Source organism: Sesamum indicum, linkage group LG5 (assembly GCF_000512975.1).
Source record: "Sesamum indicum cultivar Zhongzhi No. 13 linkage group LG5, S_indicum_v1.0, whole genome shotgun sequence".
Taxonomy (NCBI): Eukaryota; Viridiplantae; Streptophyta; class Magnoliopsida; order Lamiales; family Pedaliaceae; genus Sesamum; species Sesamum indicum.
In genome coordinates, this window is record NC_026149.1 from 5,137,596 (window position 1) to 5,161,208 (window position 23,613).

Genomic DNA, 23,613 nt, shown 5'->3' on the forward strand with positions numbered 1-23,613 from the left:
GATTTGATTGAAAATGGAGGTATGATGAATAAAATTGATGCAAAATGCAAGAACATGTGATAATATTTTTGTAAAGTGCTTAAAAGATAACTTAGAGAGTGAAGAAGTCGTCCTCCGCATGGAAGGACCAAACTTGTATTTATAGGGGGAGAGCCCCCATCTGCAGGGGGGTCTATCCTATTTTCGGTAATCTCACGAAAGTTGGTTGGGATGATTGATAAGGGATAAATCATCCTTATTCGTGACAGGATATGTCTTAATAGATACCTTCTTCGACTTGGGAGACCCCACGCCTGCGTGGAGTCCCTTTTTTCTAACGTAGTACTCCTTGAGTTGATTTGATACGAGGTGACTGTAGACACTTAAGCCGACTGGATGCCACGATGGAGTGTGGGCTGCCAGTGTGCTGCCATGTATGTAAGCTTTTTGGGCTGAACGTCTTGTTGGGATTTAATCATGATCCAAGCCATAGGGTGTCTTGGGTCTTCTTCCTTCTTCATGGGCTTTTAGGGCTGGTCTACTTAGACTGTGGGCTAAGCTACCCCAAGCATCCATGTCATTTTGTGTTGGGCCACCTCAGGCACATACATTTATTATAAATAATATAAAAAAACAAAAAAAAAAAACTTGTATAAAAAAAATAACCACTCAAAGGTACTTATGAAAAACCATGATAAATGGAGAAATTAAGAAATAATTAATTAATCATACCGAAATTAAGTGAGACATTAAAAAAGTACTCTCACTTTATATATAGTATAAATATAGATTTTGATCGAATCGATATATTGATCAATTGTATTTCATTTATTAATATATTAATATAATCCTACCATTTTTATTTTTTTAAAAAAATATTTTTTGGCCACATTGTCTTTGGAGACAATAATTAAAGGTGCACTACCATCATCCCACTCTATGGCCACTTTGTTTAACTCTACACGTCTATGGATAAGAAAGGAAGATAAGAGCCCTCTTCTTTGTCTTCCCTCATAATATCCCAGCACGTCTATGGATAAAAACATTTTTTTTTTTTTTTGGGTAAATTGCAATCTATCAATATGTGTTAAAAAAATAGGCAAACAATGTCCTCATAAAAAATAAATAATAATTTATTTCTCTATATTTTCAAAATTTAGCAACTTACCCCCTTATATTTTAAAAAATGAAGCAATTTACCTACTTAGGTAGGGAGGTAAATTGCTTTAATTTTCAAAACACAGAGAGTAAACTGCTATTTATTTTTTATAAGAGAATAATTTGCTCATTTTCAATATTATAACGAAATTGCTATTCACCTATTTTCTTTTTATAGCTCGGTTGGGCGTTGCTGTTGGGATTAGTTGTTTGTGGACTGGGCCTATCAATTTAGGAGACATAAAATCTTGGGCTAGGGTCTATGAGACCTCAGATTCTTCTTGGGCCATGTCAGTGACTATAGTTTTACTTTCATGAAAGCAATTTACTTGATTGAATTTTACTGTTTTTTATAACTTACAGTTTTTAATTTATTACTTGGTTGGATTCTTGACGTAAGAATGATGTTAGTTTTGGGATTTGAATATAATTTTTAGTTTAATATTTAATTATGAAATTGTGTGTTCATACGTTATAATCACTTTTTCTAAAATTAATTATTTCAAAATTAATTTTTTTATAATCAATTATACCACTGTGCGCTAAATTTGGACCTAAAAGACAATTAGACACATCATGAATATTTAACTTATCTTTATTTTTCTTAACATTATAAGTATAAGATATAAAATTTAAATATTTTAAAAATACTAAAAAGCAATATCTTTATTTTTCTCTTTCTCTATCAAAACAAAATAAAAAAAATCACATTAAGAAATACAACTAAACAAGATATTATGTCTTAAGTTCAAAACGAAAAAAAAAAAAAACTAAATAAATACCTCGATATTACATGCATTAAAACCGTTCCTGGAGGACCAAAGTTGGCGACGGGTAGCTAAACCCTAGGATAACTCTCGTGCAAAAGGTAAAGCTACTTATTAAAAGGAAGGACTCTCGTACTAAAAAAAAAAAAATATTCAAGAACAATTTAAGGTTTTAAGTCTTTTGTCACTTTTTTTTTTAAGTGACAAAGTTTCAAATTATTGTGACTTAATATTTTTAATAACAAATTTTTAAATTGTCACCTATATTATATTTTTTTGTAGTGACTGAAAATCATTTAATTTTTAATATCGTAACAATAGAATCAGATAAATAATAAAACCTTTGAACAATATAATCAACTAAAGAGTGGTTTAAATTCGCATTACAAATATCACACATAAATAAAATAGAAGAATAGGTACTGTCAGATCACTCAAATCACAATGACGAACAAGTACATATTCCTTATTTCTAGCACCAGCAGACCTATATGCATGCTGATATTATTCCATTTCCTCTTTTTCTTTATTTCATTTTAATAGGCGGAACAATAGAAATATATATATTAGCGAATTTGAAACCCCATCATATGCTCAACAATCATCCCTTATCCGAAGATATGAGCCTCAACGTCTTTAGTGAACTCGATGGTCCAATTTAAGATGGAAAGCGGGTGTGGATTATCGGGATTGATCAGCTCGTAGTCTATGGTCCAAGTGATGAAGTCGACTCCACCTTTGGTCTCAACGTGGACAGTTAAGACCATGTTCTTGTACAACTCTAGGAGATCGCCTTCAAGCATCTTAAATTTGATTTGCTTTTTGGTTTCGTCGATGTCATGAAGTAATTGTTTTGCAGTTTGCGCTTTCCCATCTATATATATATCGTCATTAGAAAAATGCGAGAGTACATATATGTAGTACGAAAACTAACACCCATGTACTTCTTGAAAGTTAAATAGTGTTTGGTTGAGTTTATAAACTTTTTAAAAAATCATAAAATATTACAGAGTGTACGGTAAATGGTTTTTTTAAATTTTTTTTTATAAGATTGGAAAATAAAATGGAAGGTGTTTGTAAAGCCTTTTTTTGAAAAAAATTAAGGTGTTTTTTTGAATTTATTTTTAAATTTTGAATAATTTTTTAAATAAATTAATAAATTGTCATTATTAATAATATCTTAATAAACTTTTTCAGCTTGTTTCATCTTACAAAAATGTATGAAACTATTAGCCAAACCGCCTCTAATTAAGGTTGTTTTTTCTTTTTTTTTATATATATAAAATATAGATATACTGTGGCGGTTTTGATACCGTTTTAATATCTATACTATGGCGGTTGTAATTTTAAAATTACCCTTCAACCTATAAGATAATTAACTTATTTAATTTTTTAAGTTTTAAATTAACTTAACTATCCAATTAATATATTTTATGTATTTTATTTTTATTTATAATATATTTCAAAGTGTAAAAATTATTTATTACGTACACACGTAGAAACAATTTGAAAAGAATAAATTATAATTATAAATTATAATAAGTATGGAGAAGTAAGGTGAGACAAAAATGTGGAATAGTGGGTAGTTAAGAAAAAAAGTATAATTGTGAGATTATTAAAAAATATTGAAATTACTAATCTGATCAAATTTTTCTAAAGAGAAGAAACGAAATGAAGGATAAATTTGATTATTCAAAAATTGGTACAATAAAATATTTTTTTTATAATAGTATATATATATAATTAATATTACACATATATTTATAATTAAATTTAATATAAGAATATATGAAAAAAATATACCATTTAAATCTATACTGTTAACTTGAATTAAGTAAAATCTAAACTATTTATCTGTTAGTCAAATTTGGACCTTAGATTAACATAAAATTGAATAGTTTTTTGATATACGATTTAAAATTTAAAAAAAATGATAAAAAATAATTGAAACACACAAAATTTTTAAAATGAAACAATTTACCGTCCTGTCTAAGGAGGTAAATGGAAAACACAGTGTGGTAAATTGCTGTATTTTAAAAAATACAGAGAGTTAAATTATTAGTTATTTTTATAAGAGAGTAATTTGTTTATTTGTAATCTCACAAGGGGATTGATTACATTTTTTCATAAACTTTTACGTCATTTCTTTCTTAAAAAGCTTAAACCACAAGCAATTCAATAACAATCAATTTCCCACTCCATGTCAAAGTTTAAAAAAGCTATAAGCTTACCAAGAGTGTAGTTCCACTGAATGACTGATCCATTAGTTCCATAGTTGCCCTGATGCAGATTACAAGCCTGGATTTTTCCAGGGGTGACATTGGCCAAGTGTTGAGGCTTCTTAGCTAAGAGCTGATGAAACACGTCGCCCCCAGCCTTGAACGCTACCTGGGCAATAAGCTTACAGGGAAATTCAGCCATTGATTTCTAATATATATGTTAATATTCTTATTTGAAACTCAAAAGCAGATAGTTGATGAGATGAACCTGTGTGCACTAGTTTATATAGTTGAGCCACACAGCAAGTTTCAATATCTTCCTTCATTAATTTTAGTCTTGCTGTCCAGTTTACTAAATGATTGTGATTGAAAAAATTGCATTTGTCGTCCCACCGGATAAGGAGTCTATTTTTTGTCCTTGCTTTATAAATATGAAAAAAAATGGTCCCAAAATTGAATTTTTCCGACACATTTTGATAGAGTGGAAGAAATAGAAATTGAAAAGTAATGGAACACGTCTCCCGAGAAACTTGAATTTTAAGTAAAAATATTTTATTACTTTATGAATCTCTTAACAGAGTTACAAACTATTTAAAACAAAGAGTCTTAATCTAAGTAAAATAGAACTGAAACGGGCTAAATTTTGAGCCCTTGGCCGTTGTCAGAAAATATCCTAATGACCATATCAATAATTTGCTGAAAATTGAATTTTTTGTCCCCTATGTTATAGTCTTTCACAATTTAGTCACGTTTGTTACTGTTTTCTCACATTGTATCTCATAAGTTGAAAATTTTTGTATCGTTAGTAAGTACATTTTTATCCGAGCTCTTTATTGGACGAAAAATGCATTTCAAGAATAAAATTGATAAATTTTTTAACTTATGATGCAATGTGAGAAAATCGTAACAAATGGAATTAAATTGAAAAAAAGCCTAACATATGAGACAAAAAATACATTTTTTCCAATAATTTAGAAAAAATATCAAGCCCAAACAATAACTATATAGAAAATCAAAAGATCAACTAAAGTCCAATGGAAAAATGAAGAATCTAAAGAAATTAACGCCCATATGATGGTTGAAATGATCGCGATGATAGGTGGCCCCTCCCAATAATAGAGATGAGAGGTTGGACTCTCCTCCCAAAGACAACTGAAACGATATATAGATTACGTTGTAACTCTTTTTGAATCAAAAGCCGATGGCTGTTTGAAACTCCACCGTCAAACTACAAAATTAAGACATGCTAGATCTTTAACTTCCCGTCTATCCAAATGCTCCCAAAATATATTTGCCTCTTACTCTACATTACTTTTAGTCCTACACCTCAAATTTTATAAAAAGGAATAGATGGGACATTCATGTATCTTGCACATGGACGTTATTTTTTTTTATGAAAATTGGCACTTGAGACTAAATATGTCACAAATTCAATTTTCGAACCAAAAGTATAGATCCCCATATTATGTGGGATGAAGAATATTGGGGTAATTAGTATCTATTTTTCTACAATCACGTTATTTTTTTATCATATCATACCAATATAAAGATCTTATTATGTCAAACACCATTATATCTTACAAGATGTGAAAATTTTTATAAACTTCAATGTTTTTTTTATCCAAACATTTTGAACACTTATTTTTAAAATAAAATCCAATATTTTATGATATAATACTCCTAAAATATCTAATAAGATGTAAGAGTTTACAAAATGTTTTAAATAAGTTTAGCCAAGCACCATCTTAGTTTAGTCAAATTTGAGACACTATAAATCATTATGGCTTAAAAACTATGATACAGTTAACCAAAACTTTAAATGGGTTTTATTATTTATGGTCAAAATATTTACCATAATTTTTAGTTGTTATTAATATTTTGACTTTGTTTACAAAAACAATGGATACTAACAGTCGTGCGTCAACGATTAATTAGCATTTGCCGTAATTTTTATTTCTAAATATGATAATTAATTATAAAAAAATCATAATGAGAATTATGCAGTTCAAAAACATCAACGTTATTATTATTTTTTTTCTGAAATAAAATTTGATATGATGGTGGCTGATACAACTTAAATTTGAACACAAGGTCTATTAATATTATTATTGTTTGAATAAATTGCAACGAATTCCCCTAAATTTTGACATAATAACCAATATTCAATCGTTATTTGAAAAATTATAAGTACCACATAAAATTGAATTCATTAGCAGATACTCCCTTATGATCACAACTTATTGCAGGAGATATTTATCAGAGTATTTATAATTTCAGATGAGTATTTGTAATTTTTTAAAAAATAAAAAATATTTTTAATTAAAACAAAGTTCAGAAAAACACATTATAATTACCTTTTATTATTTGTAACAATATCGAACGTTATGGGATTTACATACTAGTTATGTACCTACCTCACAAAATTTTGGACGAGAGTTGAAAATATATAAATTAAATAATTTTCGACTTTTCTTTTACAGTATAGAGAGGTTGAGAGTTAGTAGTTTATATTAACGATTAATAAAGAGGATAGTAATGACAAGCAAATTTCCATCATGATTTATGGTAATTTCAAGAAAATCTACATGCATTTATGGTTATTTATAACTGGGCCAAATTAACATTATGGAGGTGTAATTGCTTGTAATTTACTTTACAAAATTTTTGACCCGAGTGGAAAACATATAAATTAAATAATTTTTTACTTTTCTATTAGAGTAGAGGTTGAGGGTTAATTAATTAGTAGTTTATATTGTAAAAATCGATATAATCCCTATGTAATCCTATATACAAGAAAACAGGATTTCAGAAAGCCTTTAAATCAATTTCTAAAGACAATTAGAACGGAACTTTGCATCAGTAAATCTGTAGCTAAAGGTCCAATAATTGATTCTGTAGTTGTTTTCCGTCTCTGACAACAGGGTGTTTCCGTCTCTAAATCCGATACCTCCCTACTCTCTCCATTTGCACAACAACGACCAAGAGAATTTTCATCTTTTCTCCACTAATGTGCAACCAAAAGTCCGCCATCATTTATTGAAATTCAAGAATTGTGCCACCTTGCCTGCCTTGTGAAAGAATTTTTCACTATATCCATGAAACTTGCTTCATACACAATCTTGTAGCAATGTGAACATCGTCTTTTCTAACGGACCAATAATAGAGGGTAATCCTAGGAATTTCGCATGTTGGCTAGAACATCAAATATTTCCTCAAGTATGTCATGTGTTGTGTTTCAGCTTAGTAAGACAACGGTTAATCATTTGCCTGGATGCTGCATCATATAGGTTTTGAGGATACCTAAAATTTGATGGCTGCTTGGATCATGGCCTAGCAATAGATGAATGTATTATCGGAAAAAAATAGATGAGTTATTTGAGAGGCCCTTTGAAAATTTGCAACGCTATTTATCGGCTTTGTCGCTTCACATTGTTTAGAAGGGTACTAAGGACTCCTGTACACAAGAAGAAGAGAAAGGATGATAAAGGATCTCCTTGACAAGGCCTCCACTTGGAGATTAAAAAGAAAAAGCCAAAATTGCATCCATTTAAGATGAAGGAATATGTAACTGTAGATACACTCAACATATCTAACTTAATTTTAACCACTCATGAAAACCAAACGTTTGCAAAGAATTTTTTCTAGGAAAGGACACTCCACTTTAATAAGTTTACCAACATATATCCACTATTCTCTATTGTTTGGGTTCAACTTCAGGATCGAATGCGACTCGAGAATCAGAGGACTTGAAGGTTCATACCTCGGATTTTCCAAGTATGATTTTGGCTTCCACTCCATTAGTGAGAAATAATTACCTATTGTGGAGTAGATAAGTGAGGAGTAGCACTGACTGCAAAGATGAAACTATCGTTTATTAATGGAACATATCCGAAACCTACTGAAAATTCTGAGGAGTGTAAACAGTGGATTAGAACCGATAGTACGGTTATGTCTTGGATTCAGAACTCAATCTCCAAATATATTGCAAAGGTTTTTTTCTTATGCAAAATCAGCTCGAAGTTTGTGGCTACAGTTAGAATCAAGGTTGATCAAGCTAATGGACTAATGATTTACAATTGACAAGAGAGATAGCTTCGATTTCTTAAGGAAATATGAATGTTATGTCTTATTTCACAAAATTACAATGCTATGGGATGAGTTAGAATGTATAGATTCCACTCCAGATTGTTTATGCTCTTCTCAGCAATCTGTAGCAGCGAAACTTGCGTCTACGCAATTAATGCAATTCTTAATGGGATTAAATGATTCCTTTGATGGGTGATGGATCTACTTCCTTCAATGGACAAGGCGTATTCATTGGTTTTCAGAATTGAAAGCCAAAGATAGGGTAGTGCTACCTTAAAAATGATTAATAATAATGTTGCTATGATGGTGAAGGTTACTGATTTTTAGAGAGAGACTAGAAACAAGGCATTTCAGCAAAGGAAACAATGTGCTGGGAAATGAAATCTATACTGTGTACGTTGTGCAAAAACAGGTCACTCTAAAGAAACTTGTTTTGAATTGCATGTCTATCCAGATTGGTTCAAGGATATGACTGAAAAAAAAGAAGAAATCTGGAAATGATGCAAAAGCTCTGACTGCTGTGTTTGTTACTACTTCAATACCACAACAAGAGGTAACGAATACTCAATCCATTTCTATTATGATGAGTGTGTTGTTGCAGATAACGAAAGGGAAGACACAAGCAGAGCAGGCGCATGCACATTTTGCCAAGATGGGTGAGTTTGCAGGTACATATTTGAACTCTGCATCTGAAATTTTGGGTCCAAACTCCTGAATAGTGGACAGTGGGGCTACGGCTCATATGTGTTCAAACACAGAATCTATTCCACAATTTCAGACTATACAATGCTGATTCTTCAATATTTCTTCCTAATGGAACCAAGAAACACGTCACACACAGTGGTTCTGTTATTCTATCATCAAGAATTACACTCACTCCGGTTTTATATGTTCCCAGTCTCCAATGCAATTTGCTTTCTGTGAACAGATTGAGTGCGTCATCTCAACTTTGTTTTGTGTTTTCACATGATCATTGTACCCTGTAGGACCAGAGGACTAGAAGAATTCTAGCTGTGGGGAAGTTACTTGGGAAGCTATATGTGTTAGATGATTCCTCTTTTAGTTCATAAACAATAAAGCAATGTTCTATGAACGTGTTGCTTATATACTTGAATGAGTGATGCTGGTTTGTGGCACAAGAGGTTGGGTAACATGCAAATGTAATCACTGACAATAGATATGAGTTGAGTGTTTGTAGTCTGTGTCCTTTAACTAAACAGCTGATGAGGCTGCCGTTTTTGTCCAGTGAAACAAATTCAAGTAATATTTTTGATTTGATACATGTGGACATTTGGGGTCCTTACAATCAGTTTTCTATCACAGGTTGTACATATATGTTAACTATGGTAGACGATTATAGTAGAGCTACATGGACGTTTCTCATGAAACATAAGTCCCAAACTGTGCCTTTCTTGGAAAATTTCTAACAGATGGTACTCACACAATTTGATAAGAAGATTAAGACAGGATTGATAACGGGCCGGAACTTTGGAGTGATAAATGTCAATGCTTCTTCCAGAAACATGGAATATTGCATCATAAAATGTGTGTTTATTCTCCTCAACAAAATGGAGTGGTTGTGAGGAAACACAATCATCTCTTACAAATAGCACGAGCTTTGATATTTCAATCTCGCCTTCCTTCTCATTTTTGGACAGATGCTATACGCATACATAGTCAACAGACTCCCTACATTAGTATTATGCTGGAAGAGTACTTATAAAGTATTATTTTATAAACCAGTTGATTACACTTTGAACATTAAACATCACATAGGGATAAAATGCATTTAACCCCTAAATAAAATAGAAGAATAGGTACTATCATATCACTCAAATCACAATGACGAACAAGTACATATTCCTTATTTCTAGCACCCATGAAACCTACATGCATGCTGATTTTATTCTGTTTCCTCTCTTTCACTATTTCATTTCAATACATAGACGAACACAAATACATACATATATATATATATTGGTGAATTTGAAACCCCATCATATATGCAACAATCATCCTTATCCGAAGATATGAGCCTCGATATCTTTAATCAATTCGATCAAGAAGTTTAAGAGTGAGAGTGGGTGTGGATTATCGGGATTGATTTGCTCGTAGTCCATGGTCCAAGTGATGAAGTCGACTCCACCTTTGGTCTCAACGTGGGCAGTTATCACCATATTCTTGTACAATTCTACTGGATCGCCTTCAAGCATCTTAAATTTTATTTGCTTTTTGGTGTCGTCAATGTCATGAAGTATTTGTTTTGCAGTTTGCGCTTTTCCATCTACATATATATAGTCAATGAGAAAAATGCAAGCATATACGTAGTGCGAAAACTAATATTGATAAATAGTAAATGGAGAAGTTATGAAAAACTTGTATAGAAAAAATAACCACTCAAAGGTACTTATGAAAAACCATGATAAATGGAGAAGTTAAGAAATAATTAATTAATCATACTGAAATTAAGTGAGACATTAAAAAGGTACTCTCACTGTATATATAGTATAAATATAGATATTGATCGAATCAATATATTGATGAATTATATTTTATTTATTAAAATATTAATATAATCCTACCATTTTTATTTTTTTAAAAAAATATTTTTTGACCACATTGTCTTTGGAGACAATAAAGGTGCACTACCATCATCCCACTCTATGGCCACTTTGTTTAACTCTACACGTCTATGGATAAGAAAGAAAGATAAGAGCCCTCGTTGTCTTCCCTCATAATATCACAGCACGTCTATGGATAAAAACATTTTTTTTTTTTTGGGTAAATTGCAGTCTATCAATATGTGTTAAGAAAATAGGCAAACAATGTCCTCATAAAAAATAAAATAATAATTTATTCCTCTGTATTTTTCAAAATTTAGCAACTTACCCCCTTATATTTTAAAAAATGAAGCAATTTACCTACTTAGGTAGGGAGGTAAATTGCTTTAATTTTCAAAACACAGGGGGATAAACTGTTATTTATTTTATAGGAGAATAATTTGCTAATTTCAATATCACATGAGGAAAATTGCTATTCACCCATTTCCTTTTTATAGCTCGATTGGGTGTTGCTGTTGGGATTAGTTGTTTGTGGATTGGGCCTATCAATTTAGGAGCCATAAAATCTTGGGCTAGGGTCCATGAGACCTCAATTCTTCTTGGGCCATATCAGTGACTATAGTTTGCTTTCATGAAAGCATACTTGATTGAATTTTACTGTTTTTTATAACTTACAGTTTTAATTTATTACTTGGTTGGATTCTTGACGTAAGAATGATGTTAGTTTTGGGATTTGAATATAATTTTTAGTTTTATATTAAATTATGAAATTGTGTGTTCAGACGTTATAGTCATTTTTTTAAAAATTAATTATTTCAAAATTAATTTTCTCATAATTAATTATACCACTGTGGGCTAAATTTGGACCTGAAAGACAATTAGACGCTTCATGAATATTTAACTTATCTTTATTTTTCTTAACATTATAAGTATAAGATACAAAATCAAATATTTTAAAAATACTAAAAAGCAATATCTTTATTTTTTTTTTCTGTCTCTATCAAAACAAAACAAAAAAATCACATTAAGAAATACAACTAAACAAGATATTATGTAGAATCTTAAGTTAAAAATAAAAAAAAAACTAAATAAACACCTCGATATCACATGCATTAAAACCGTTCCTGGAGGCCCAAAGTTGGCGACGGGTAGCTAAACCCTAGGATAACTCTCGTGCAAAAGGTAAAGCTACTTATTAAAAGGAAGGACTCTCGTACTAAAAAAAAAAAAATTCAAGAACAATTTAAGGTTTTAAGTCTTTTGTCACTATTTTTTTTTTAGTGACAAAGTTTCAAATTATTGTGACTTAATATTTTTAATGACAAATTTTTAAATTGTCACTTATATTATATTTTTTTGTAGTGACTGAAAATCATTTAATTTTTAATATCGTAGCAATAGAATCGGAGAAATAACAAAACCTTTGAACAATATAATCAACTAAAGAGTGATTTAAATTCACATTACAAATATCATACCTAAATAAAATAGAGGAATAGGTACTGTCAGATCACTCAAATCACAATGACCAACAAGTACATATTCCTTATTTCTAGCACCAGCAGACCTATATGCATGCTGATATTATTCCATTTCCTCTTTTTCTTTATTTCATTTTAATAGGCGGAACAATAGAAATATATATATTAGTGAATTTGAAACCCCATCATATGCGCAACAATCATCCCTTATCCTAAGATATGAGCCTCGATCTCTTTAGTGAACTCGATGGTCCAATTTAAGGTGGAAAGCGGGTGTAGATTATCGGGATTGATCAGCTCGTAGTCTATGGTCCAAGTGATGAAGTCGACTCCACCTTTGGTCTCGACGTGGACAGTGAAGACCATGTTCTTGTACAACTCTAGGAGATCGCCTTCAAGCATCTTAAATTTAATTTGCTTTTTGGTTTCGTCGATATCATGAAGCAATTGTTTTGCAATTAAAGCTTTCCCATCTATATATATATATCGTCAATAGAAAAATGCGAGAGTACATATATGTAGTATGAAAACTAACACCCATGTGCTTCTCGAAAGTTGGATGGTGTTTGGCTTAGTTTATAAACCTTTTAAAACACTGTAAAATATTATAGAATATATGGTAATTTTTATTTTAAAAAAAAAAGTTTATAAGATTGGAAAATAAAATGGAAGGAATTTGTTAAGTCTTTTTTTTGAAAAAAAGTAAGGTGTTTTTTTGAATTTATTTTTAAAAAAATTATTATATTGTCATTATTAATAATATCTTAATAAACTCTTTCAGCTTGTTTCATCTTACAAAAATGTATGAAACTATTAGCCAAACGGCCTCTAATTAAGGTTGTGTTTTTTTTTATAAAATATAGATATATTATAGCGGTTTTGATACCGTTTTAATATCTATACTACGGAGGTTGTAATTTTAAAATTGCTCTTCAATATATAAAATAATTAACTTATTCAATTTTTCAAGTTTTATATTAATTTAACTGTCCAATTAATATATTTTACTTTAATTTATAATATATTTCAAAGTATACAAAATTATTTATTACGTATACAGGTAGAAACAATTTGAAAAGAATAAATTATAATAAATATGGAGAAGTAAGGTGAGACAGAAATGTGGAATAGTGGGTAGTTAAGAAAAAAAAATATAATTGTGAAATTATTAAAAAATATTGAAATTACTAATCTGATCAAATTTTTCTAAAGAGAAGAAATGAAATGAAGGATAAATTTGGTTATTAAAAAATTGCTACAGCAAAAGATTTTTTTTATAATAGTACATAAATATAATTAATATTAGACACATATATTTATAATTAAATTTAATATAAGAATATATGATAAATATATACAATTTAAATATATACTGTTAACTTGAATTAAGTAAAATCTAAACTATTTATCTGTTAGTCAAATTTGGACCTTAGATTAACATAAAATCGAATAGTTTTTTGATATACGATTTAAAATTTAAAAAAAATGATAAAAAACAATTGAAGCACACAATTTTTTTTAAAATGAAACAATTTACCGCCCTATCTAAGGAGGTAAATGAAAAACACAGTGTGGTAAATTGCTGTATTTTAAAAAATACAGAGAGGTAAGTTATTATTTTTTTTATAAGAGAGTAATTTACTTATTTGTAATCTCACAAGGGGATTGATTACATTTTTCCATAAACTTTTACGTCATTTCTTTCTTAAAAAGCTTAAACCACAAGCAATCAATAACAATCAATTTCCCACTCCATGTCAAAGTTTTAAAAAGCTATAAGCTTACCAAGAGTGTAGTTCCACTGAATGACTGATCCATTAGTTCCATAGTTGCCCTGATGCAGATTACAAGCCTGGATTTTTCCAGGGGTGACATTGGCCAAGTGTTGAGGCTTCTTAGCTAAGAGCTGATGAAACACGTCGCCCCCAGCCTTGAACGCTACCTGGGCAATAAGCTTACAGGGAAATTCAGCCATCGATTTCTGATATATATGTTAATATTCTTATTTGAAACTCAAAAGCAGATAGTTGATGAGATGAACCTGTGTGCACTAGTTTATATAGTTGAGCCTCACAACAAGTTTCAATATCTTCCTTCATTAATTTTAGTCTTGCTGTCCAGTTTACTAAATGATCGTGATTGAAAAAATTGCAGTTTGGGTCCATAGGATAAGGATACTATATTTTTGGTCCTTGCTCTATGCATGTGTAAATATGGTCCCATAATTGAATTTTTCCGACACATTCTGATAGAGTGGAAGCAATAGAAATTAAAAAATAAAGGAACAGGCCGTCTCCGGAAACTTGAATTTTAAGTAAATGAATTTTATTACTACATGACTCTCTTAACAGAGTTAGCAACTATTTAAAATGAAGAGTTTTAATCGAGGCAAAACAGAACTGGAAGGGACTAAACTGGTTTAAAAGCCCATAAAATCGGCTGAAGAATATCTTGACACCCGATCAATAATTTGAAAAAAAATTATATTTTTAATCCCATATATTATATCTTTTTTCAATTTAATCCCATTTGTTATGGGTTACTCACATTACATCCCATAAGTTGAAAATTTTCTTAACATTAGTCTTTACTTACATTTTTCATCTAATAATTAATGAAAAGTGTACGGAAAATGCTAACGAATCTGTTAGTCATTGGACGAAAAATGCATTTCAAGACTAAAATTGAGAAATTTTTTAACTTATGATGTAATATGAGAAAATCGTAACAAATGAGATTAAATTGAAAAAAGCCCTAACACATGAGACCGAAAAAGCATTTTTTCTAATAATCTAGAGAAAATATTAGGCCCAAACAATAACTATATAGAAAATCAGAAAATTAACTAAAAAGTCGAGTGGAAAATAAAAGAACATAAAGAAATTATGCCCATAAGATGGTCGAAAATGACCGCGTGAAAGGTAGCCCCTCCCAATAATAGTGATGAGGGGTTGGATTCTCCTCTTAAAAACAACCAAACAATATGTAGATTATGCCGTAGCTCTTTTCGAATAAAAAGTCATGACTGTTTGAAATTCCACCATCAGATTACAAAGTTAAAATATGTTAGATCTTTAACTTTCATCTATCCAAATGCTTACAATATATGTTTGCCTCTTTGTCTATATCAAATGTTGCCAAAAAAATAGACAGAACAATCACGTATCTTGCACGTGGACATTATTTTTTGATTAAAATTGGCTCTTGAGATTAAATATTTCAAAAATTCAATTTTCGAACCAAAAGTATAACCCCCGTATTATGTGGGATGAAAAATATTGGGATAATCACTATCTATTTTTCTATCATATCATATTACTTTTGGTCATCCTACCAATATAAAGATTTTATTATACCAAACATCATAACATACTACAAGATGTGAAAAATCTTATAAATTTTAATATTTTATTTTATCTAAACATTTTAAATGCTTTTTTTTTTAAAAAAATAAAATCCAACATTCTTATAATATAATACTCTTAAAATATCTAATAAGATGTTTTAAATAAATTTAGCCAAATACCATTTTAATTTAATCAAATTTGATGCAGTATACATCACTACGGTTTAAAAAACAATAATAATTCAATTAACCAGTATTTTAAATGAGTTTTACTACCTAAGATCAAAATATTTACCGTAGTTTGTAGTTACTAATATTTTGACTTTGTTTGTAAAAAGTGGTTGCTAGTTATTTCGCAATAGTAATTAATGTCTTTGGCATAATTTTTTATTTTTAAATATGATAATAATTATTACAGAAAAATTATATTAATTCAATCGATATATATAACAACATTATGAATATAGTTTTTTTTTTCCCCAATCAAAGAGGATCTACATAATTAATAGGATCCGTACCCAAAAGATGGGGTGGTGTGTTGCAGGAGCCGTGGAACTTATGGAATGTGATACTGATATTGGTAGGAATTTTGATTTTTAGACAGAAATTGAGGGGTAAAATTTATATTCCCACATTATACTTAAAATATTTAAATAAGTTCTTGTGATAAAAAACCTACTACATAACCCTTTATACAATTAAAAAAATTTACCACCTACACTCTAAAATTGTGTTTCACACGCGTAAAATGAGAATGAGTATATATTTTTTGCCCCTAAATGACTAAATCGCTATTTTTAAATTATATATATTTAAAAAATATAATATAAAAAATACTAATTTAAGTTATATGTATATATATGTAAAGAAACTTAAAAAAATATGAAATAGAAAAATGGAGATAACTCGCTGACAGACAGGAGATTGATGGTGGGTGGGTGTCAAAATGCTCATCGTCAGACGGGCTTTCTAACGATGTTAGAGTTGAGTGGAGAGGTTGTAGCATCCCCTAACGCTACTAGGGCTATATCTTCCCCAAACGTCTTACTTAAAGTAATTCCTGTGTTCATATATATAAATTTGCACATAATCATCTAATCAATTAGCATCCGTAATCCCAACACGTCATAGCAGGTATTATCAACCCACAACATTATATATATATACATATCAAACATCACAAGGTGATTCATCACAAGTAAATCGTACGCTTATATTCTCTCTGTACAAACAAAATATGATTTGTACTCTAACTGACTAAAAGGAGAAAACTGCATACTGGTCCGACCTGCTTGAGTATAGTGCGTAGACCTATTCTTCAACAGTCAGACAGCTCAAAGTCTACTCCTGAAATAAAACGTCAGCAGGGGGATGAGTCTGCCACTCAGTAAGTAAATAACCAACTCTATCTATATATGCATATGAAACACAACCCAAACAAGATAAACAGGCAACACGCATGGAATACAATCAATTTAATTCCAAAATAATCAGCTTTATTACACCACATGACTATCTCATAATAAGACAATCAACCAAACTCCATTTTTCCTAGTTTGCTTACCAGAAAGTGATATTATATTTTTCCCATCAACTCAATCTCATTGTTATATAAATTCAAGTGAATCCCCTTGACAGCCGGCTTATCAATCTCGTTGCGCATATAGCTCTTTCATATCGTACATAGCTCTTTCATTTCGCACATAGCTCTTTCATTTCGCACATAGCTTTTTTCATATCATGTTTCGCACATAGCTTTTTTCATATCATGTTTTCGCCTTATAGGCTTTTCAACACATCAAGGGGTATTCACACTATAATTATATTCAATTTCCACCACTCCCTCCTTTTCACATATCACCATTCTTGTAAGCAACTAGTAACGTAAAGCAATATATCAACTTATTCTCATTCCAGACATCTACAACGCATCAAACAACAAACATAATATTTCAACGCATTTCCTCATTCTACGTACACAATATCGTCAATCAATTAAATTATTTCATCACTCATATACTTTCAGATAAATCAATGTCAGCATGAACCACAAATTCATATAACAGTAAAACCACAAATAAAGGGGATATATATAGATAATACTAATTATTTACTTATCTTGACCTTAGAACGCTTTTATCTATCCATAGGTAGTAGTTCAGTCTTTTCACTTTACCCCCGTATCCTATAATGAGTTATACCACACACAATTAATATATTGAGAATATCGTAATTTCTTTTAAATATAATATTGAATATCATTTGTACAATTTCTAATAATTCTTTAATATTTCATTTCTTTCAAAATACAAATCTTCATTTTTCCTCTTTATTAACATACCATTTATTAAATATAATTTTCAGAATATTTCTATGAATTTTCTATCAATTTATCGCTATTATATAATTTAATTGAACAATAATACATAGGATTGCGTATTTGGTTAATAATTCCAATGGGATTGTATAAATTAGCTATAATAATATTCAAATATAATAAATTTAATAATCTAATTAACCAACGATATCATTTTTCTATCCAATTTGATATTTAATTCGACACTATTTTAAATAGTCAAACTCATAAAATATTTCGGTTAAATAGTACACCGCTTAGTATAAATGACATTTAATAAACAGACTAATTAAATAATATAATTATATAAATTAATAAAAATTAAAGTAAAAATCTTACCTTTTCCGCGCGGTTAGTGAAGCAGAAAAAGGAAATTGCAATTGAAAGGTTTGTGTATGTGATTGAACTCACATATCTATATATATGTGTAGAAGTGGGGCGGTGGGTGATGGCCACCCCCAAAATCCTTTTCTTCCTTTCTTTTTTTTTCTTTGCTTTTCTCTTTCTTGCACATATATGTATGTATATATATATTATTTACTAATGTATATATATATATATATCATTTACATATATATATTATTTAGTAATATAGTATATATATATTATTTTGTAATATATACATTATATATATGATATTATTATTACTTTATTTATTTAATTATACTTTTCTCAAAATACCAATTACGTCCTTCCTAATTTCTTAATTAATATAATTTGCTATCAAATATTATAACGAGCTCCAATTTAACCCGTTCAAAATTTATTGTATTCTAATTATGGCCCATAATTTATGTACTAATTAACTAAGTTTCATAAAAATTTACCAATTAATCCCCCAATTATATATTATAATCTTTGGGGCGTCACAGAGGTGGTCGATGGCGGAGGAAAAAACGATAGAAGATGGGGACGTGGGTTAGGATTTTTTGAGGAAAAAAAAAATAATATTTGCCAATGGATTGGAGATTTTCAGTGGGTGAGGTATCAAAATATTTGCCACTATAAGAGCTTTCCAACGGTGTTAAGATTGCGTTGAGAGGTGGTCGGATGGTGGAGAAAAAAATAATAGAAGATGGGGGCGCAGGTTTGGGTTTTTTGACCAAAAAAATGGAGATAACTCGCCAACAGATGAAGATTTAGGGTATCAAAATCCTCGCCGTTGGATGGGCTTTCTAACGGTAGTAAGCTCACGTCAAGAGGTGGTTGGACGATAGAGATATGGGAGGAGATAAAAACTAGATTTAGAGTATACATACAAATATATATACATATCTATATATATAAAAATATATAATTATCTATATATTAGAATAATATATTTTAATTTTTTATATGTGTGATTAAATTCGAGCCACAACTTTAGATCACATTAAATATCGGCCATTGATTTGAAAAGGGTACTTTGTCATTTCAACATCAAATTCATGTTTAAATGCACTAGGGGATAGTGTGTACCTTTTAAAATTATACAGAGATTATATTGTATTTTGTTTATCACAGGTGTCTATTTGAATATTTTGAGTATCACAGGGGGTAATATGAATTTTACCCAAAAATTGAGTAATGGGAACGATGCAATTCAAAAACATCAGAAATTACAAATTTTCCTTCTAAAATTGCAAATCCTTGACAAATACCCCCTTATAATGGCTCATTGTAGGAAAATATTTGTTAGACTATTTGTAACTTTTAGAACAATAAGAAGTATTTGTAATTAAGGCAAAGTTCAGAAAAACCCATTATAATTTGTAATTAAGTCAAAACTGAGAAAAACTCATTATAATTTATCCGTATTTCTTTATAATTATGTCAACATTATGGGGTCAACGTACTTGTCATGCTACCTACCTTACAAGATTTTGGACCAGAGTTGAAAATATATAAATTAAATAATTTTCAACTTTTCTTTACCGTAAGGTTGAGAGTTTGTAGTTATTATTTACGATTAATAAAGAGGATAGTAATGACAAGCAAACTTCCTTCACAATTTATCTATAACTTCAAGAAAATCTACATGCATTTATAGTTACTTATAGCTGGTCCAAATATTATGGGGGTGTAATTTCTTGTAATTTACTTTATAAAATTTTTGACTGGAGTTGAAAACATATAAATTAAATAACTTTTTTACTTTTCTTTAAGTGTAGAGGTTGAGAGTTAATTCAGGGTTTTGGAGACGGGTTTTCCGTCTCTGGAGCCTACAAATGTTTTCGAAGAAAATCACATAGGAAAATTTTCATTAATAAATCTGTAGCTAAAGGTTCAATGGCCGATTCTGTAGCTGTTTTCCGTCTCTAAATCCTTTTTCTAGTGCAGAAAAGTTTAATAAACAGCCATCTTTGAATTTCTGAAGGTAATCTGTCTCTAAATTTGAAAATGAGCCATAGATAATCATCTCTAATGAGGTCGCTGATCCTGTGGCTATTTCAGTGGCTCAATATATCTCTAATTTGATAGATGAAATCAATAATTTTTGCCCACCTGCTCAAATTTGATATACAGTGGCATGTCCCTCCAAAAACATTGTCTTCCAATTAGAAAACAACTCAGATTCATTCACATGCTCCAATTTGCACCCAACTAGGAATCCTAAGAAGAGGCTGAGGCAAGAATCCACTAAGGTTGTGGTCGGACAAATCCAACCATTGCAGGCTAGGAATATCACTATCAGGAATGTCACCAGAAAGTGAGTTATTAGCAAGGTTCAGAACTGTCAAATAAGTCAAATTTGAAACTGAAGAAGGTATGCTCTCGTTGAAGCCATTGTTCAGCAAATTCAACACAAAGATTCTTCCAAACCGACAACTCCAATGGTAATGGCCCCTGAAAATTGTTGCTCTGAAGATAAAGGGCCATTAAGTCCCCAAGCCTCAGAGCATCAGATGGAAAAACACCACCAAGACCATTGGATCTCAGACTGAAGATCTGCAGCGCAGATAAGCGGCTAAGAGTGTTTGCAGGAGTGCTGCCTCTAAATACAACGACAAGCAATAACTCTTGAATTATCATGATTGCAGGTTATCCAAGTCCAATATTGTGAGCATTCAGCTTTCTTGAGTGGAAAATGTTGTCGATGAATCGAACAAAGCCCGTTTATCTTCAACAGGTTCAACTAGAGTAGCACACACTAAGATCACTGAGAAGAAAAGCTTGATGCCCATTTTCCCCCTTAGTCAAAACATGAAAGCCCTCGAATAGTATCCTTAAACTCTGCCATTCCTGCAATATTCCCACAAAGAACCAAAAATTAAAGAATGAAATGCCATCCACACACATCAGTGATCAATCAACAGCCACATGAATACTTGTTTTCTTGAATACTCTAACAACATTAGTCAACTACCCACATCCAACACTCATGTTTTAGTAGTAAAAAGACAATGAGTAACATAAGAGAAATCTTTGTCCCATTCGTTCTTCTATTAGCCTGGAGACAAAACAGCACCCAAAAGCAGCTGCTGCATAGATGAAAAAACACATGCTTTACCCACACCTTCAACCCCTCACCCCTTTTCCTTTTTAGGTAAAACAGTAACAATTATGCAATCTCAGGCATAATATGAATATAACAAGCTAATTAAAGGGTGTGATTACAGTTCCAGAAATGTAAAGACAAATTGCAGTGACAATGACTATTAATCTACCCTATAATCATGCCATTTCCCCCATAGTTTTTCATTTCACAACGTTCCATCAGTTTTCCATCAACTATTTTGCTCCTCAATGGACAGATTAAGCCAGTTTATGCATAGTCTAATCATGTTAATTTGGTCCAAAAGTGCTTTTGCTCTTCTTACTCCAAAAGCTAAAATCAGTGATATTCATCGGTGTCTACTCTTAAGAATTACTATAACACAATATTCTTAATTCAAGCGCTCGATAGAAAGTAATATTTATTTGGAATTACTTTTATTTGCATTTCTTTTATTTCTTTTAGTTTTCTTTCTCCTTTTCTTCTCTCCCTTCTCGTTTTCTCTGTTCTTGCTTTCTCTATTTCTTTGTAGCTTACCCCAAAAAAACAGGCATGATTACCTGAAGGTTGCGTCCTCACTTCACAGAAAATGGGAATAGGACCATAGACGATATATCTTTCTCAGTGAACATAACCACAAACAGACAGAATGTAATTAGAAACTACATACCCACAAGTATGGAACCACAAGTTACATAAACATACCCAAAAAAGTTGAAATATACCAGTTGAAATGCAACCGCCAAACAAGATGACTTCTGGCCTTCAGCAAACTAATTGAGTCCAATTCGTAGGAGATGAACGCGATCGAGGAAGAATTTTCACCTTTCTCCACTTCACATGAGAAAATTAAAGCTCATGGAGAATACAACAACATTTCAAAAAAAAAAAAATAAATAAAAAGAATTTTAGTAGAAAATAATTTTTTATTATTTTTCGTCTTTGTGTGTATCTCATATTGAAAATTTAGAGACGGAATTAATAAAAGAATTCTTGTTAACTCCATCTAGGATTTTGACGGAAACAAAAGGAAGAATAAAAACACTTACTTTCAGATCCATCTCTAGTTCCATCTTGTAATCCTAAATTCTGAGACGGAACAAAGAGGGATACTTAAAAAGAATTATTTTCAAAATCCATTTCCGTCTCAAAATTATGGATACAAAGATGGAACATTTCCGTCTTAAATTTTTGTAATTAATTTCATATCAGAGATGGAATTAGAGGCAGAACGTTTTTTTTTTATAATTTTATTTTTTTAATTTTTTTAAATTCCAATTAGTAAAAAATACTATAAATTATTTTATAATTAAAGATGGAAACCGTCTCTGAATCCATCTCAGAAGATTAAAATTATTGATAGATATTTTTCCATCTCTGGTTTTCGTATCTGAGTGTGTGCTATTTAGTAGTATTCTTCTCACCAAGAATGAAAAATATGGTATTTGACAATTTGAAGGTAAAATCTCAATGTAAATCTCCAATATTAGATTTATTTTTGACTTTCTATAACGTTTATTTGAGGGCTCATGTATGTAATTTCGAATTAAATTCTATAATCTTGGCTTTTGATTTGATGATTTGAAGGTGGAATAGCCATTTGAATTTCCTTGAAAGTTGAATTTATAATGTTAACTTGAGGGTTTACCTTCTATAATCCCAAATTAAATACTATAATTTGTGTGCATCTTTGACAAACGATTTGATCTTCGTCATTATATGATTCACGAATTTGATATTATCGCTGTAATATTTGTATTCTCGAAAAAAAATAAATAATAATTAATTTATCCTGATTTGATTGACACGTAAATGTAATATTTCCATATTGCGCTATTTGATTGGCTTGAGTCCTCAACCGCAGAGCGTGATTTGATAGACCAATACTTTAATTTTAACACTTGTCGGTCTTTAATTTAATGACAAAATATATATTAATTAGATAATCAATTAAATTTAAGTATTTACATTTGAAATTAACTTTGATGAACTCCGAGATAAATAGAAAATATAATTTGATAATTAGCGTAACATTTTACACTCGTGATCATCCAACTGAGCATACCTTACAAAATTTTGAATGAGTATTGAAAAAATATAAATTAAAATTTTCCACTTTTGTTTTAGGATAGAGGTTTGGGAGTTAGTAGTTTATATTATACGTTAAATCAAGAGGATAGTAATG

General features: G+C 30.4%; 2 protein-coding genes across 3 annotated transcripts; both read right to left on the minus strand.

The window, feature by feature from the left end:
• On the minus strand, positions 2,283–4,357 carry LOC105162068 (kirola-like). Its single transcript, XM_011079985.2, has 2 exons — positions 4,136–4,357; positions 2,283–2,778 (listed from the first exon to the last, which is right to left on the minus strand). Exons 1-2 carry the CDS (start codon positions 4,323–4,325, stop codon positions 2,513–2,515), a joined length of 456 nt encoding a protein of 151 aa, XP_011078287.1. The 5' UTR covers positions 4,326–4,357; the 3' UTR covers positions 2,283–2,512.
• Positions 10,032–14,258, minus strand: LOC105162069 (kirola-like). 2 transcript variants are annotated; one of them, XM_011079986.2, is made up of 2 exons: positions 14,037–14,258; positions 10,032–10,493 (listed from the first exon to the last, which is right to left on the minus strand). In XM_011079986.2, the coding sequence occupies exons 1-2, from the start codon at positions 14,224–14,226 to the stop codon at positions 10,228–10,230; spliced, it is 456 nt and encodes a 151-aa protein (XP_011078288.1). In that variant the 5' UTR covers positions 14,227–14,258; the 3' UTR covers positions 10,032–10,227. The 2 variants fall into 2 exon arrangements, with proteins under 2 accessions (XP_011078288.1, XP_011078289.1); XM_011079987.2 differs by lacking the exon at positions 10,032–10,493 and adding an exon at positions 12,199–12,724.